This window comes from Hypanus sabinus, chromosome 13 (assembly GCF_030144855.1).
Source record: "Hypanus sabinus isolate sHypSab1 chromosome 13, sHypSab1.hap1, whole genome shotgun sequence".
In the NCBI taxonomy this organism is placed as follows: Eukaryota; Metazoa; Chordata; class Chondrichthyes; order Myliobatiformes; family Dasyatidae; genus Hypanus; species Hypanus sabinus.
This window is the reverse complement of record NC_082718.1, coordinates 28,253,053-28,271,635: the sequence shown is the minus strand read 5'-3', so window position 1 is coordinate 28,271,635 and position 18,583 is coordinate 28,253,053. Positions and strand designations below refer to the sequence as shown.

The 18,583-nt window shown below is 40.2% G+C and overlaps 1 protein-coding gene across 1 annotated transcript in view; it reads left to right on the top strand.

Moving 5' to 3' along the window:
- Nucleotides 1–18,583, top strand: part of pcloa (piccolo presynaptic cytomatrix protein a) — a 389,623-nt gene that overhangs the window by 228,189 nt on the left and 142,851 nt on the right. The window contains exons 15-17 of the mRNA XM_059988484.1: nt 4,607–4,815; nt 9,859–9,906; nt 14,433–14,563. Of these exons, the coding sequence (XP_059844467.1) occupies nt 4,607–4,815; nt 9,859–9,906; nt 14,433–14,563 (388 nt within the window). The remainder of the gene's footprint in view (nt 1–4,606; nt 4,816–9,858; nt 9,907–14,432; nt 14,564–18,583) is intronic.

Here is an 18,583-nt window from a genome sequence, read left to right as displayed (position 1 = left end):
GATGATAAGAGACATAGATTGAGTGGACAGTCAGAGACTTATTCCCTGGGCAGAAATAGCTAATACAAGGAGACATACTTTTAAGGTGATTGGAGGAAGTTATGGGGGGGGGATGTCAGAGCTAGGTTCTTTACACAAAGAGTGGTGGGTGCATGGAACGCCCTCCGAGGGATGGTGGTGGGGACAGATACTGTACGCTAGGGTCATGTAAGAAACTTTTAGTTAGGGGCATGAATGATAGAAAACTGGAGTGCTTTGTAAGAGGGAGGAGTTAGATCTTAGAGCAGGTTAAAAGGTCAGCAGGACATCATGGGTCGGGGGCCTGTACTGCACCGTAATGTTCTATGTTCTATGTGCAATTCAGCAAGTCAGCCAGCATCTATAGATTTGATCTCCTCCGTAGGTGCTGCCTGACCTGCTGAATTCCTCTAGCATTTTATATGTGTTGTTCACATATGCAAAAACTGTTTTGGTCCCTGTTAGGGATGGCGTTGCACCTTCTGCAGTTCATTTAAAAGTCCCATGATATGTGTATGGGGGTTGGTGGAGGACGGATGAAGAGTGAGAGACCTGCCAATGGAACAGTCCCTTGGGATTTTTTCACTGAAGGCTGGTGAGTCAGAGAGCTATGGAGGCCGAGTGACTGGTTGGTTCAAGAATGTGATTGGCGTTTCAGGATATTTTTATGGAATCAAGAAATATATGGATGCTTCCATAAAAGAATATTAGCATAGAAGGTAAACAAGGAGACAGAAGAAAATGCTGGAATCTGGAGCAGCAAACAAGAGACTAGAGGAACTCAATAGGTCAAGCACCATCCGTTGAGGGAAATGGACAGTCGATGTTTCAAGTCGAGACCTTTCATTTGTAGAGAGTATTGATCAGGTTTAATATCACTGGCATATGTTGAGAAATTTGTTGTTTTGTGGCAGCAAGATATTGCAATACATAATAATAACAACTATAAATAACAATAAGAAGTGTATATAAAAAATAGACTGAATAAGTAGTGCAAAAAGAGAGGAAAAATAATGAGGTAGTGTTCATGGGTTCAATGTCCATTCAGAAATCTGCTGGCAGAGGGGAAGAAACTGCTCCTGAAATGTTGAGTGTGTATCTTCAGGCTCCTGTATCGCCTCTTTAATGATAGTAATGAGAAGAGTGCATGCCCTGGGTGATGGGGGTCCTTAATGGCGAGTGCCATTGAGTGTTCAGATGTATCACCTTTTAAAGATGTTCCGATGCTGGGGAGACTAGTGCCCATGATGGAACTGGCTGAGTTTACAACTTTCTGCAGCTTTTCCTAACCCTGTGCAATTGTCCCTCCAACCAGACGATGATGCAACCAATTAGACTGCTCTCCACAGTATATCTGTAGAAATTCCCAAGAGTCTTTGGTGCCATACCTAGTGTCCTCAAACGCCTAATGAAATATGGCTACAGTCATGCCTTCTTCGTAATTTCATCAATATGTAGGGCCCAGAATAGACTTTCAGAGATGTTGACATCCAGGAGCTTAAAACTGCTCATCTTTTCCACTGCTGATCTCTCAATGAGGACTGGTGTGTGTTCCCTCGACCTCTCCTTCATGAAGTCCATAATCAATGCCTTGGTCTCACTCAGGCGAAGTGCAAGGTTGTTGTTGCGACACCACTCAAATAGCTGATCTATTCACTCTGTACGTCTCCTCATCACGATCTGAAATTCTGCCAACAATAGTTGTGACATTGGCAAATTTATAAATAGCAATTGACCTATGCCTGGCCACACAGTTGTGGGAGTAGAGAGAGTAGAGCGCTAGACAAAGCAATCATCCTTGAGGTGAACAAGTGTTGATTGTCAGTGAGGAGGAAATGTTATTATTTCTGATCTACACATGATCAGCTATGATGGTACAGTGTGGAGAACAGGCAGTTCAAGCTCAGTTATCATTCAACCTTACATGAACCTCACCAAACAAAACAGCATTCCTCTGGGGCCAAGGTGCAAAACACATTATCAGTAGCACACAGAACAATACACATGTAGTTATGACAGCAGAAAAACATTAATTCACAAAAAAAATTATATAGCCCAAGTCCATGAGTGGCAGAGCCCGTAGATTGATAGTGCATGGGATGTTGGCCTGGTCCAGCTTGTACTTTCACCAAGTGAACACTGGAGGGCAGCACCAAAGGGAGGGGACAGCCCCAATGCAGTATGGATTCTAGCACTTCACCACGAGAGGCCTCTGCTCAATCCCACACTGCCTCAACATGTCCTCTCCTGGGCAGCTGCAACAGGTGACCCTGCAGTACAAGGGCCTAATCTGTACCACAACTGAGGCAATACAGATCCCTCCCACTGTTGGTCTCACCAATGGACCAGACATGCGGTATTCTATGTTACTAATGTACAACAGAGTCTTGCAATCACAAGAAAGGTATCCAAGCCTTGCACTGCTTGTAGGGCTGCACACCACCTCAACACAGGAACTGTATGCAGCACCTCTAGGTGACAACACAACATTTGTACATTATAAGTCCTGCTTCCTTGCTATCGAGCAACTCACTGATGGGGTAGATGTGCAGTTCCTGGTGTTCTTAATATCCACAGTATCTTGCAATTATAAAACAGATATAAAGGATGAACCAAAGATGCCACTGAATCTGAGTGTGCAACCATCTTCCCGGGAGTGGGCTAAGTTAACTAATTTAGATCTGTTTCTGTAACATGGTGATCAGTGATGTTCTTTAGTGGTCAGTGCCAAAACACAGGACTTTTTTGCTACGTATTAAGGAGTAAAAGAGAATAGGAATAAAATTTCAAATTTTGCAGCTGACATGAAGCTTGGAAGTGGGTAACAGTGTGAGGACATTCTCCAAACAGGACATCAGCTTCCAATCACCTGTCAGTTTACGTTTCCATCCTATTTCTGCTATGAATTTGAATGTGAATTTATTTAAATCTTACATCCATCCCACAATGTGAGGGAGTAAAAATCTTTGCGTTGTGACTCCGTCGCAATGCTCAGATGTGTGAATTTATAAGTCTAATGGTTTTAGAAAGAGCTATTCCATAGCCGGTTGGTCCTGGTTTTAATGCTGCAGTACCATTTGCCAGACGGGAACAGCTGAAGCAGTTTATGGTTGGGGTGACTGGTGTCCCCGATGATCTTCCAGGCCTTCCTTCTGCACTTGCTGCAGTTAATGTCCTCAATGGAGGGCAATGGAGGCTTGGATACATCCACAGATGCACTGGGCTGTCCGTGCCACTCCCTGCAGTGCCCAGCGATCAAGGTTGATGCAGTTCCCGTACCAGGCAGTGATACAGCTAGTCAGGATGCTCTCATTGGTGCCCCTGGCCTTGAGGATTTGATTTCCCTGTTGCAACACAGCCTGGAATAATTTTAAGACAGAGCACCCAAAATGCAGCATTGAGTTCGAGTTTAAAGAATCCACATTTCCAGATTTATTATTTTCCCATTTTACACCAGGAAAGGAGAATAGAAATAGTGTTGTACTGCTCTGACTTACACCTCCTTCAGACTGATCTTTTGTCCCTTTACTTGTCCTGTACTACTTTCTATCATTCTGATCAATCACTCCATTTGCCAATCAGTCTCTTTTCCGTCACACACCATACCACAACCTTTCTTGTATGTGTGGTCTATCATTGAGCCATTTCATAGATACTGCCTGACCTGCTGAGTGCATTGAATATTTTCTGTTTTATTCATAAGAATAGAGATGTTATTGTCAGTGTTTACATAATATTGTTTAGGCCAGAAGTAGATTGTTGCAATTATAGTTACTGAATTTTCTGAAAAATACGAACATTCTAAAGGAGATTTAGAGAAGATTTGCTAAATACATTCAGGAATAAGAAAACTCATATATAAAATTAGAAGCTGGGACTGATCTCCTCATAAGGGTAATTACCAAACCTGCTCACGATAGTGGGAATAGAAGACACTACCCATGCTGCAGGCTTCACTGGTCAGAAGTCCAATGAGATCCATAGGGGACATTAGACCGAGAGTGACTGTAATCTGGAAAAAACCTAATCAGCATAAATCTCTTCGTGTGTTTCAAAAATGAATTGTGTAAATTTTTGATGATAAGAATTTGAAAGACTCCAGGGAAAGACTGATTATTGGGATTGGCTTTCAGGTTCTTCCATAGTGTTAAGTAGCTGTATTAAATGCTCCAGTGATTTTGAATTGTGAGCTCTGATGACACTGTGACTAGGAATTGCTACTCTATGTGCAGAGACCAGGAGAATACAGAGAGTAGTGGAGAGCTGGGACAACGGGCATGATCATTTTTTTACATTAAGCATATCAGATGGCCATACTTAAATTGCTAGACATGGCCTTGGCAGATCCTGCTTTGTTCAAGTCAGTTGCATTTCTGTGTGCAATAATATTCACCTCCACATCCCTACGATAATATTCACGCTGCTTATGATTGATTGTTCGAGTCAGGGAAGCATTTTGGAATGTCCTGTCTCAATTAGAGGGCTGTAGGAACAAATGTCTTACGATTACAAATACTCTTTTTTTAAAAACTTGTAGTTTGATCAATGTTTATTTCTTTTGTAAAGACGATGTGTTCATTTTATTCAGGAGAAAAGCAAAGGTCACCAGGAGTTGACCCGAAGCAGCTGGCAGCAGAACTACAGAAGGTGTCTCAGCAGGCACCTTGTGTCGTGAGTTCAGCCTCAGAGAAAGGAGTCCACAGCCATTCAGGAACCACGTCTGCTGCTTCGAGTGCTGCTCCGAGTCCTGGGCAACCCGCTTCCCCTTCAGTAAGCAAAAAGCGACACAGCAGCAAGGTGAGCGGTTCAAGTCCAACCAGACCAAATTCACCTCTCCAATAGGATCTGTTTTGCAATATTCTGCTACTGAAATCAGTAAAGTTTAATGTATAAATTAAATACCTCCTGGGAAAAATGATGAAAAGCATGAAAGGAACATGCTTAAGTTTATAGGTAAGCTACTAAAGAAAAAAAACACAGCTGAGCCTGGAATTCTAGTGATAAGAAAACCTAAAACAGTAATAAACATAAAGAGGTTTGTGAAACACACAGAAGCAAACAATATGAAAAGATTGTTCCACATTTGCAAGTGATGATCATCTCATTTTCTTTTATTAAGACATTGTTGCATTTAACCAATTAAGTGCAACTGGTGCCATGGTGAACTGGATCCTCGTGCAATGAATCAGAATTGATTAGAGAGCTTAAGGTCAAAGGACCCTTAGGAGGAAGTGATCATAATATGATTGAATTCACCCTGAAATCTGAGAAGGAGAAGCTAATGTCAGATGTATCAGTATTACAGTGTAAATGGAATTACAGAGGTGTGAGAGAGGAGATGGCCAGAATTGATTGGAAAAGAACACTGGCAGGGATGACGGCAGAGCAGCAATTGCTGGACTTACTGGAAACAACTTGAAAGGCACAGGATATATAGTTCATAAAGAGGAAGAAGTCTTCTAAAGGCAAGATGACACAAACATATAGCTAACAAGAGAAATCAAAGCCAACATAAAATCCAAAGAGAGGTCATATACTAGAGCACAATTTAGTGGGAAATTAGAAGAATGGGAAGCTTTTAAAAACCAAGAGAAGGCAACTAAAAAAGTCATTAAGAAGTTAAAGATGGAATACAAAAGTAAACTAGCCAATAGTATTAAAAAAGATAGCAAAAGTTTATTCAGATACATAAAGTGTAAAAAGAGACGGGAGAGTGGGTATCAAACCATTAGACAACGATGCTGGAGAGGTAGTAATGGGGGCAAGGACATGGTGGATGAACTGAATAATTATTTTGCATCAGTCTTCAATGTGGAAGAAGCTAGCAGTATGGTGGAAATTCCAGGTATCAGAGTTCATGAAGTGTGTGAAGTTACCATAACTAGAGAGAACGTTCTTGGGAACCTGAAAGGTCTAAAGGTAGATAAATCAACTGGACCAAATGGCCTACACCCCAGAGTTCTGAAAGAGGTAGCTGAAGAGATTGTGGATGCATTAGTAATGATCTTTCAAGAATCACTAGATTCTGGAAGAAAGGAAAATTACAAATATTACTCCATTCTTCAAGAAGGGAAAGAGGCAGAAAAAAAGAAACTCTAGACCAGTTAGTCTGACCTCAGTGGTTGGGAAGGTGTTGGAGGCGATTATTAAGGTTGAGGTCTCAGGGTACTTGGAGGCACAAAACAAAATAATCAGTAGTCAGCATGGTTCCCTCAAGGGAAAGTCTTGCCTGACAAATCTGTTGAAATTCTTTTGAAGAAATAACAAGCAGGATAGACAAAGGAGAATTGGTTAATATTGTGTTCTTGATTTTCAGATGGCCTTTATCAAGCTGCCACACATGAGGCTGCTTAACAGGCTGGTATTACAGGAAATTTTCTAGCTTGGATAAAGAAGTAATTGATTGGCAGGAGGCAAAGAGTGGGAGCAAAGGGAGTTTTTTTTTTTGGTTGGCTGCCGATGACTTGTGGTGTTCCACAGGGGTCCAAGTTGGGATTGAGTCTTTTTATGCTGTATGTCAATGATTTGGATGATGGATTTGATTGCTTTGTTGCAAAGTGTCAGATGGAATACAGTGTCTGGAAGTGTACGATCATGCACTTTGGTAGAAGGAATGAAAGGCTGACTATTTTCTAAATGGAGAGAAAATACAAAAAAAATTATATGCAAAGGGACTTGGGAGTCCTTGTGCAGGGTTTCCTAAAGTTAATTTGTAGGTTGAGTCTGTGGTGAGGATGGGAATTGCAATGTTAGCATTTATTTCAAGAGGACTGGAATATAAAAACAAGGATGCAATGTTGAGACTTTTCAAAGCATTGGTGAGGCCTTACTTGGAGTATTGCGAGCAGTTTTGGGCTTCTTATACTGATTTTCACAAGCAAAAAAATCAACTATCATATCACATCTAGAAAGGATGTGCTGAAACTGGGGGGGTTCAAAGGAGGATCACAAAAATGATTCCAGGATTGAGGGGTTTGTCAGATGAAGAGTGTTTGATGGCTCTGGGCCTTTACTCATTAGAGATCAGAAGAATGAGGGGTGACCTCATTGAAACCTATTAATGGTGAAAAGCCTTGATGGAGTGGATGTTTCCTATGGTGCAAGACTGATGGACCAGAGGTCACAACCTCACAGTAGAGGGCTGTCCTTTCAGAACGGAGATGAGGAGGAATTTCTTTAGCAAGAGAGTAATGAAACTGTGGAATTCTTTGCCACAGGCAGCTGTGGAGGCCAAGTCTTTATGTATATTTAAGGTAGAGGTTGATAGATTTTTGATTGGTCAAGGTATGAAGGGATACAGGCAGAAGGCAGGGGCTGAGAGGAGAGTTGGATTAGCCATGATGAAATGGCAGAGAATACTCAATGGGCCAAGTAGTCGAATTCTGCTCCTATATCTTATGTACCTTCATCCATGTGTTTACCAGGATGTTGCCTGGGTTAGAGAGTAGTAGCTATAAAGAAAGATTGGACTATCTTGCATTGCTTTCTTGCTGTTACTGCAGTAAACCAGGTCAAATAGCAAGTCACAACATTATTAGCTGCCTTTAGATTCATTGAGCAATACAGCATGGAAAAAGGCCCTTTGGTCCTATTCATCCATGCCAACCAAAATGCCATCAAAGTTGGTCCCATTTATACATGTTTGGCCTATATACCTCCCAAAACCCTTTCTTTCCATACACCTGGCCCTGGTGAGAAAAATATTCTTGAGGTAAGCCCTATCCTAGAAGATACCACTAAGGTTTACAACCTGGGAAGAATTCCATAATTCTATTTCAATAACATGCAAGAAGGCACAATAAATCTTATTCAGTTCATCTTTCTCATTTGTTTCATTTCCTTTAAGACATCAACATAATTTCCTTTCAAATATTATTATATATAGACCTACCATATTCTAACCCATCAGAGTCAGGAAGTTAGGGGTTATCATTTAATAACTGATGTTTAAGTTATTTAGATAATATTGCAAGTAATATGCTTCAGTAATTAGATTCTGTGGTAGTTTTCTCCCCTTCTGAAATTCTTGACCACCGGTGCTGACCAATGCCAGCCATTCTCCATTTCCTCTCCCTGGTCACCTTTGTAGTTGTGTGAACTTTGATGGTCCGTTTTGGCAGTGCATTCGACAGTCAGAAATGGGGACATCACAGTGGATGCTGTTTCACTTAACATCCATTATCCTTAGCAGAAATCATGAGTTCGTGCTCAACTGTGGCCAGTTGTTCTGCCAGAGCCTAAGATATTCTCATTAAATGTGGTCCTCAGTATTATCAATATTTCTGTGACTTGTTATTGGATAATTAAGGAAATAAGCAGACAGAAAAATCAGTGCTTTCCTAAGGCCTGAAATTTCTAATGGTGTTCAATAATAAGTTTTTAATTTATTGGCTTGCATTTATTCTGAACTGATGAGATTGAAATCTTTCTCCAAGGGTAAGCATAAACTACTCCACAGCCATCCACAAAAGTTGAATCGAGAACTCCATTGCATTAGCATTCTTATTGAAAGATGCTTGGCTTGGTCAGACAAAATATCGGTGCGGGAAATGGTTTCCTAAAGTTGGAGCTAGGGTGTTGTGATATCACAATAAATTTAGCCACACTGTATAGGCCTTAAAGGATTTGCTAATCATACAATGATGAAGTGGTCTTTACTTTGTGGAATTTTTCATGCTCATGTTTCACTGTTATCTAGCCAAATACATATTTATGCAGACGTATCATTCCAGAATATATGTTGCTATGGTAACATAGCAGTTAGCACAATGCTATTACACCTCAGGGCGTAACAGAGTTCAGAGTTCAGTTCCAGCACCATCTGTAAGGAAATTGTACATTCTCCCCGTGATCACGTGTGTTTCATCCGGGTAATCCGGTTTCCTCCCACAGTCCAATGACAAGCCGGTTAGTAGGTTAATAGGTCATTGCAAATTCTCCTGTGATTAGGCTAGGTGGGTCACTGGGTGGTGCGGCTTGTTAGGCGGAAGGACCTGATCTGCACTACTTCTCTTAATAAATCTTGTGGGAAAGTTATTGGAAGATTGGAAGGTATTCTAAAGGATTAGGTGGGAATACAACCAGAGGTCATGGGTGAGGGATGAAAGGTGAGAGGTTTAAAGGGAAATGAGGGGAAATTTCTTAACTCAGAGGATCATAAGAGTGTGAAATGAACTGCCAGCACTAGTGGTGCATGCGAGCTGGATTTGGACACTTAAGAAGTTTGGATAGGTACATGGATAGCAGAGATATGGAGGGCTACAGTCCCAGTGCAGATCGATGGGAGTGGACAGTTTAAATGGTTTCAGCATGGACTAGATGGGCTGAAGGGCCTGTTTCTGCACTGCACCTCTCTATGACTCTAATAAATAATTTTTATGGTAGTTCTGGGTTACTACTTAGCAGAATCTAGAAAGCATTCAGGATACTGAGAATACTTAGTGACGGAAATTCAAGTGAAAAGAGTGAGAGAAGAAATAAAGGGAAATTCAGCAGTGATCACTCTGCTCTTGTAGAGATTTGGATATGGACTGGATGGATGCTTTCTACTTTGTTTGCTGTATTCTTACTTCACTTCCATTCTCGCTTCATTGCCACACAATACTCCAAAGAAAATAGAAGCAAAGCGTAAATATAACAAAATGAGATGAACAGAATTGATGCAGGGCCAAGCAACTTAGAAAAGACAAGCATATATTTAATAATAATCATTGCTTTTCATTTATGTTTTCATTCCTATAAACAAATAGAGAATTTAATTCAATGTTGCATAAAATAACAGGTTAAAAGTAACAACCACAGAAAATGTTTATTCGTTAAATGTTTTTCATTATTTTGCAGCCTCCAGAAACAGCAAGCAAGTCACATCCAATTACTGGAGAAATTCAGGTAAAATACTGCCAGCATTTTATGTTATATTGATGGTTTATTTTTCCAACATTCTGTATTACTGAGTGTGATTGCAAATTTGGGATTTCATGTAATCACGGAATCATTAAGGCAGAAGTGAAATGCTTTAGCTCATCATTAATGCACTGGCTTCTCAAAGAGCAGTCTCCACAACACCCTTCCGCACACTCCTGCAGGCGAGTGCCCTTACAGTCCCTCTCCAACTCCCCTTAAAAAACCTTGATTGACTGTGTATCCTGAGAATGGCATCCAGGTCATCCCCTCTCTGCATAAAAATAATCACTTCTTCTCACAACTCCCTGCTACCCTTTATCCATAACGTCAATTGAGAAAATCAAAAAACTGCACATGCTCAAAATCTGAAATAAAAACAGAAGATGATGGAAATTCCCACTGACTATAATACAATCCCATCAAAGTTAAAATCCCCTTCTTATTTCTAATTTCTGCCCATATATCTGGCTGGACGATTCCCCCAGAATATCCTCCCGAACTAATGCTGTGATTTTCTCACCAATCAAAATCATGACTACCCCTCCTCTTTTACCTTCAGCTCTGTTATGCCTGAAGCACCTGCAGCCTGGATTATTGTGATGCCAGCCTGCCCAACCCTGCCCAGGTTTCTGTTATGGCGATAATATTTCGGGACCATTCCATGCCTTCAGTTCCTCTGATTTACCTCGTTAGGCTTTTTCCATTAAAGTGAATGCATCTTTGTCTATCGTACCTATGCTCAAGTAAGAATAATCTAACTATCTAATCCCCCCTTATAGCTACAGCCCTCCATTCCAGGCAACACTCTAGTCAATCTATTCCACACCCTTCCTATCATTTCTCAAGATCAAACAACATCTGCCCTCTCTCAGCCCATCTCACCGACGCATCAATATCATACCTAAGGCTAGGCCTACCCTCCACACTGTCAGCAACTATGTCAATCACAAAATAGCACTCTAGCACATTTTGCTTCCTCATGCTAAGTCAATTTTATGTCAGACTTGTCAAGTTGTTCTGGATTCCATGATCTCTAACCTTTTGGGCCAGTCTTTCATGTGGGAGCTTCCCAAAGGCCTTACTGAAATCCATATAAATCACACATTCTTCACTGCCCTCATCTATATACTTCGTTACCTCCTCAAAAATATTAATCAGATTGGTCAGATAGATCTGCCATTGACTAGGTTGTGATGGCTCTCTCTCTCTCTATACACCAGCTCTACTAATGTCCCAGACAGAATTTAACCACACTATTAAATTGAATTGACTTTATTACTTACATCCTTCATATACATGAGGAGTAAAAATCTTTACGTTATGTCTTGGTCTAAATGTACAATGTGCAATTTATAGTATTTTTATAATAAACAGTATGTACAACAGGACAGTCAATATTATATTGAAATACAGTTGTGTCAGCATGAATTAATCAGTCTGATGGCCTGGTGGAAGAAGCTGTCCCGGAGCCTGTTGGTCCTGGCTTTTATGCTGCGGTACCGTTTCCCAGATGGTAGCAGCTGGAACAATTTGTGGTTGGGGTGACTAGGGTCCCCAATGGTCCTTTGGGCCCTTTTTACACACTTGTTTTTGTAAATGTCCTGAATTGTGGGAAGTTCGCAACTACAGGTGCGCTGGGCTGTCCACAATACTCTCTGCAGAGTCCTGCAATTGAGGGAAGTACAGTTCCCATACCAGGCAATGAGGCAGCCGGTCAGGATGCTTTCAATTGTACTCCTGTAGAAAGTTCTTAAGATTTGGTGTTCCATACCAAACTTAATCAACCATCTGAGATGAAAGCTCAATGTTGTGATTTCTTAACCAGACAGTCGGTATGTACAGACCACATGAGATCCTCGGTGACGTTTATGCCGAGGAACTTAAATGAACTATCTCACACTACCACCGATATTCTCATCCAAGTCACTTACATGTACCTAACAAGGTCCCTGCACCAATCCCTGCCATACACTAATTACTGATTTCCAGTTATAACACACCCATCCACCATCTCTCTTTGCCCCCCATCATCAGGACAGTTTTGGATCCAGTTTGTCGCCATGCCTTGGATCCCTTGTGCCTTAATGGTTCCATGATTTTGGGAAAAGGAATCCACAAATATTTCTGGATGACAATCAGTTAGAGGGGAGAGGTAGGCTGGATGAGAGACGAAGGTGGACTCTTGAGACATTAGACCCTTTCCACCATTTTCAGGATCATGATGATTTCCACTGGCCTGGCAAAGTGCACTCAAACAATACTCAAGAGGTTCAACAGCACACAGGAAGTTCAGCCCTACCTAATTAGAATCCCAATCACATTGGAATATTTCATCCACTTCACAAATGCAGTGTGTGCTGTAGTTACTTATCTGGGAAAAGTCTAACAGCTCCTTTCAAACCTGTGACCTCTGCCACACCAAGGATAAGGGCAGCCGACACAGAGAAATACCATCAGCTTGAGGTTCACGTCCAATACTCACCTCATCTTCATCTACTATCTTCTCACTTCTGCTGAATTGAAATCCTACAAATGCACTCCTAACAACATTGTGGGAGTACTGCAGAGGTTCAGGAAGGCATTCCATCACAACCTTCTCAAGCTATTTAAGAATGGGCAACAAATCTTGGCCTCATCAGTAGCATTCATTTTCCAGAAAATGGATCAAAAAGCATTCTTCAAATGATAGATCTCAAAATCTATGTGGCCAAGCTGGGATGTCACATAGTCAAGAAAATTTACAAAGAGACTTATAGTTTTCATATTCATTTTTAATCATAGAGCTTTATTGTGTATTTTATTCTCTATGCAAGTTGCAATATATTCAGTGTAAATTACATTGCCAATAAAATTTCAATCCTCGATGTACTTCATGTCTTAATTGAACTTAAATAGAATCTCAAAGCATAGGGGAGAACTTGGTTCTCACCAGAAATAGGAATTGCTTAGGAGAGTAATTTATGATAACAAGTTTGTTTCAAGATCCAATTCCTTGGTCATTGATGCACCATCGATAACTCACTCTGAGATGTAAAGGCGAGATATCGGCTTTTATTGACCAGAAGAAGGAACAAGCAGTGAGTGACCACCATACTACATCCTGGAGACTGAGAGGCCGGGCTCAGGCCTTGATCGCCTTTATACAGGGGTCTGTGGGAGGAGCCACAGGAGCAGTCAGCAGGGGGCATGTCCAGACAGGCACATGTAGTTCACCACAGTCATAGAGACATTGAGCACTACAGAACAAAGTAGGCCATTTGGCCCATCTAAACTGTGCCAAACTGTTATTCTGCCTATTCCCATTGACCCACACCTGGACTATAGTCCTTCATACCCTCTTATCCATGTCCCTATCCAAATTTCTCTTGAATGTTGAAACTGAACCCACATCCATCACTTCTTTTGGCAGCTCTATCCACACCCTCACCACCCTCTAAATGATGAAGTTCCCCCTCAGGTCTAACTGAAATATTTCACCTTTCACCCTTGACCTATGACCTCTAGTTCTAGTCACCCAACCTCAGTGAGAAAAGTCTGTCTGCATTAATACTACCTGTACCTGTCATAATGTTATATACCATTATCAATTCTCCCCTATTGTCCTATCCTCCAGTGAATAACGTCTGGACCTATTCAACCTTTCTCTATAATTCAGGTCTTTAAGTCCTGGCAAAATACTTGTAAATGTCCTCTGTACTTTTTCACTCTGATTGATATTTTTCCCATAGGAAGGTAACCGGAAATGCTCACAAAGCTCCAGATTTAGACTCTCCAGTGACTTATGCAACTTCAACATAACATCCCAACCTCTGTACTCAGTACTTTGATTTATGAAGGCCGGCTCTCTCTGTGACCCCATCTGCCTGTGGTGCCACTTTCAAACAATCAGTGATCTGTTTCCCCAGATCCCTCTGAGCTACCACACTCCTCTCATCCGCCTCCTCTTCCATTCTGGTGGCACATTCTTTTGTCTATGGTGAATGATTTTATTTCTTTTTGGCAATAGCAGAAGGATTTTGATTGAAAGCACAAACAACAATGATTAAATCAGTATGAGATTGGTTCCTGTTACCCTACAATTAATACCACGTTTGGAACTGTCACTAAATCGAATGTTACATGGTGGATACATACATATTGTCAACATAGTGTCACAAAATGCAGGATGTTAAAAATTCCCTCATCAATTATTCTACAATGCAGCTGAAGGATTGCTGAGATTAGCAATTTGGTCTGGCAATTGCAGAGTAATAGTCAGACTCTAAATAAATGTCTCACATTTCTCAACCAAGAAAAGGAATCAGAAAACATAAGCAAAAAATGGGAAGTATATCTTGTAGCTACCTCTAACTTTCTGTCACTTGGATTCTGTACTTTCCTTTAGTTGCAAGTGAACTATGACAAGCAAGTTGGAAATCTCATTCTTCATGTTTATGTTCTACAAGAACTGTAAGGTATATACTGTGAATACCTCTAACTTTCTGTCACTCGGATTCTCTACTTTCCTTTAGTTACAAATGAACTATGACAAGCAAGTTGGAAATCTCATTGTTCATGTTCTACAAGCCAGGGATCTTGCTCCGAGAGACAACAATGGTTATTCTGATCCATTTGTTAAGGTTTATCTTCTTCCAGGCAGAGGGTAAGGAAAGTAACTCTTGAATTGTAATGCCTTCATTTTCCTGATATGCATGTGCTTTGGCCCAATAGAAACCAGAACAGCACAGCACAGGACAGATCTTTCAGCCCATCATATTGCAGTAAATTAATTAAACTAGTAATTAAATGCCTAACTAAACTAATCCCTTCTGCCTGCATAATATTCATATCCTTCCATTTTGTGCATATTCATGTGTCAATAAAAGAGTACCTTATGTGCCTCTGTCATATCTACTACCACCCCAGCCAGCAGGTTCCAGGGACCCAACACACTCTGGGTAAAGCCATCTATACCTGTACGTTTCCTTTAAACTTAACCCCTCTTGTCTTAAATACTTGCCCTCTAGTACTTTGACCCTTGGAAAAAGATATCAGCTGTCTAGCTATGCCTCTCATAATTTTATAAATAGTGTTGTTTTGGTATTTTCTAGACAGTAATTTGTACGATATACAAAATATGGTAAATAATGGAAATTCAGCCTGTTCCATTGAACTTGTGTATTTCAATGGTAAAATTCTGGTTAGAAATGGCTTTGAAATCCCTGTACCACTGGCCCCACAATCACCAGCTCTTTATGTATCCCAAACTAAGGCTGAGCCTAAGGGCCCCTATTGTGAGATTGTAGTTTTAAAATATTTTAAGGAGTTTGGACACAATGAATGCCGTGTTTTTCAATTTACCTGCAGACAACATTTTGATTGGGGATGACAATAACATCAATTCACTATCAAAATTATCTTTCACCTCAAGCAGCATGAGCTAATCATTTAGCAATATTATCAGCTTGATACCAATCTTTAAGCTGCACATTTAACTAAAAACACCTTGATGTGAATTCATAAATTTAGGATTTTATGCAGGACGAATGATTTTAAAAATTCTAGATGTACACCAATAGCAAATACCGTGTTCAAAATTATAAAAATGAAGTACATTATTTAATCAAAGAATTTCTAGTGTTCTTGTTAACATTTTGTACTTTCTATACATACATTAGATTATTTATGAACATGATATCACAGACACCAATGAGAAGCAATTTGCATGTTAAAGCAGACACAGGCTTTTATTTGTAGCCTTAATGGTTCAGTGGTTAAAATCTTGTTAAATTTTTGTCTGACTTATCACAAATAAAGTTAATAAGTTGAATTATGTAAGTTTCTCAGCTTACATAAATCATGAGCAGTATTGTGCTAGTACTCCAGAATCATGACCGAGGCACGATTTTGGTGTGTTTACAACAAATTAACTTTAATAATAATAAGAATACTTGAAGAGTGCTTGGCTGAGTATTTGTGGCATGGATGGAGGCCATTCAGTCCACGGAGTGTGGGATGATCTGAGAGTTAACCAACATAGTGCCACCATATACCATTGGCACCATGCCTGCAGGTCAAAAATCAAGTACACAAGAATGCACTAGTTAAGTATGATGAGGAATTATTTAAGGCAACAAGTTCCATAAAACCTACTACCCTCAGGGTGAATGAAGTTCTCATTAACTTTCCTCTGATCTCTGCACCAAATGTTTAAAAGATGTTCCCCTGGTTTTTGACATCCCTCAAGAGAAATACATCTTTGTCTTGTTGTAGCACTGCCTTACTTAGGTTAAATTCCATATGTTATTTCACATTTACCTAGCTTATTAACATTTTACGTCACACTTTTCTAAGTTAAATTCCTTTTGCCATGTTTTTCCTAACTGACCAGCCCACCAATTTTTGGATATTCTGTAGGTTTCTTTATCATATTCGCATCATTTGGGCTTATTTGCTTTCAATAAAAAAAGGAAAAACATGGGAAAATCATTAAAGATGGTTTGGCAAAGCATAGAAAGAAATCAAGTTAATCAAGCAAGGTCAACAGATGTGTGAAATAGAAATCATGTTTGCCCAATTCATTAGAGTTCTTTGCAGTAGCTACAGTGGGGTATTATACGTCATGATGTAAGAGCTGCCTGTTTTACAGGAAACAGTTTAGGTATAATTAGATCTTCTAGTGGTGTAAGATATTAGAATTAGTGAGCTTTCGGGATCTCAATGTTTTACCATTTATGTAAATGACTTGGATGTAGAAACTGAAGGTAAAGTTACTAAGTGTGTTGGTGGTACAAAAGCTGAGCTGAACGATGGCAAATCACAGTAAGTAGCAGGGCCCTAGGGAGAGTTGTAGAATATGGTTTCCTGAAAGAGGACTCAAGGTAGACGGGGTGGAAAAGAAGGCTTGCAGCATGCTGGCCTTCACCAGCCATGGCTGTGAGTATAAAAATTACTAAGTCATGGTATAGTTGTACAAGTTGCCACACTTGGAGAATTTTGTTCAGTTTTGGACAGCCTGCAAAGGGAAAAATGTCGAAACGATTTACAAGTACGTTGTCTAGACATAGGGGACAGTTACAGGGGAAGTTTGGAAAGGCTAGGACTTTATTTCTTAGCGTGAAAAATTTTAAATGAAGAGAAGCAGAGCAAGTTTTGAGGAGAATGTATGATGACTATATTGTTTTGCAAAAAAAGTATATGCAGATGCAGCAGTAATTAGGAAAGCCAGCAATGTTAGCAACATTGAAAACAAAAGTGAGGAGCTATTGTTCAATTTAAACAGAGCATTCATCTGATCTCAGCTAAAGTGCTATTAATGCATTGGAAAGAGTTATTAAAAATGTAACCAGAGTTATACTTGGAGTAAAGTTGAACAGACTGGGTGTCTTGAAAAGTGTGAGGGGATTTGATTGGACATAATATCATAGAAGGCTTTGACAGGGTGAACATTGTGAAGTTGGTTTCTCCTGTGGGAACATCCAGAGCAAACTGTTAGCATTTACTAATAAGGGGACTAATTTTTAAAACAAGAGATGAAGTAGATTGTTTTCTGTCACAGATCTTCATTGGAACTCTTTTCTTTAAAATGTGGTGGAAAACATTTGAATATTGTTAAGGCAATGTAAAATTGATTGCAGATAAACAAGGGGGTGGGTGGTTACTGCAGATAGAAAGGAATGTAAGATTCAGTTTACAAACAAATCAGTTAGGTATAAGTAGCTGGGATGACATGAATCCTTTAAGAAATAGAAGTGATGTAGGATTACAATTAACAGAAATGCAAAAAGGGAACATGAAATAGCTTTGGCAGATAAGGTCAAGGAAAATCCTTGGAATGTATATAGGGAATACTAAGACCAAAATAGTAATGATGGAGAAAACAGGGCCCCTTAAAGATCAATGTGTATGGAGCCACTTAAGATGGGTGAGGTGTTAAATGAATCTTTCTCAGTTGTATTCACCATGGAAGCTAGCAAATTCATAGAGTTATATAACATAGAAACTGACCTTGCCATGATGCTTACCTGAGCTAGTCACATTTGTTTGTGTTTGGTCCGGATTTCTCCAAACTTTACTTATCAATGCATTGTCGAAATGCCTTTTAGACATTGTAATAATACCTTCCCCTACCAGTTCCTAGTTTCTAGATCTAGTTGTAAGGTTAGATAACCTTTTTCAGTGCACTATACCAATTTTGATGACATAAGCAAACTAAGTTTGGGTCTCGGCTCAAAACGTCAACTGTTCACTCATTTCCTTAGGTGTTGCCTGAGCTGTTGAGTTTCTCCAGCATTTTGTGTATGCGTTGCTTTGGGTTTCCAGCAGCTGCAGATTTTCTTGTGTTTGTGATGAATCTGACTGTCCAGGCAGACCCATTGTTTTTGCCTACTTCCACCCCACTGAACTTGCATCTGCATACCTTGACCCTGTTTTAGCCTCTCTAGTTCAGTCCCTTCCTGCCTACCCCCATGACACTTCACATGCTCTTGTTCTTTTCATTGTCTTTGTTCCCTGGCCCCAATCATCTCATTTTCACTGTGGATGTCCAATCCCTATACACTTCCATTCCCCCATCAGGAGGGCCTTACAGCTCTCTGCTTCTTTCTGGACAATGTACCCAACCAGTTCCCATCCACCACCACTCTCCGCCATCTGGCAGAACTGGTCCTCACTTCAGTAGTTT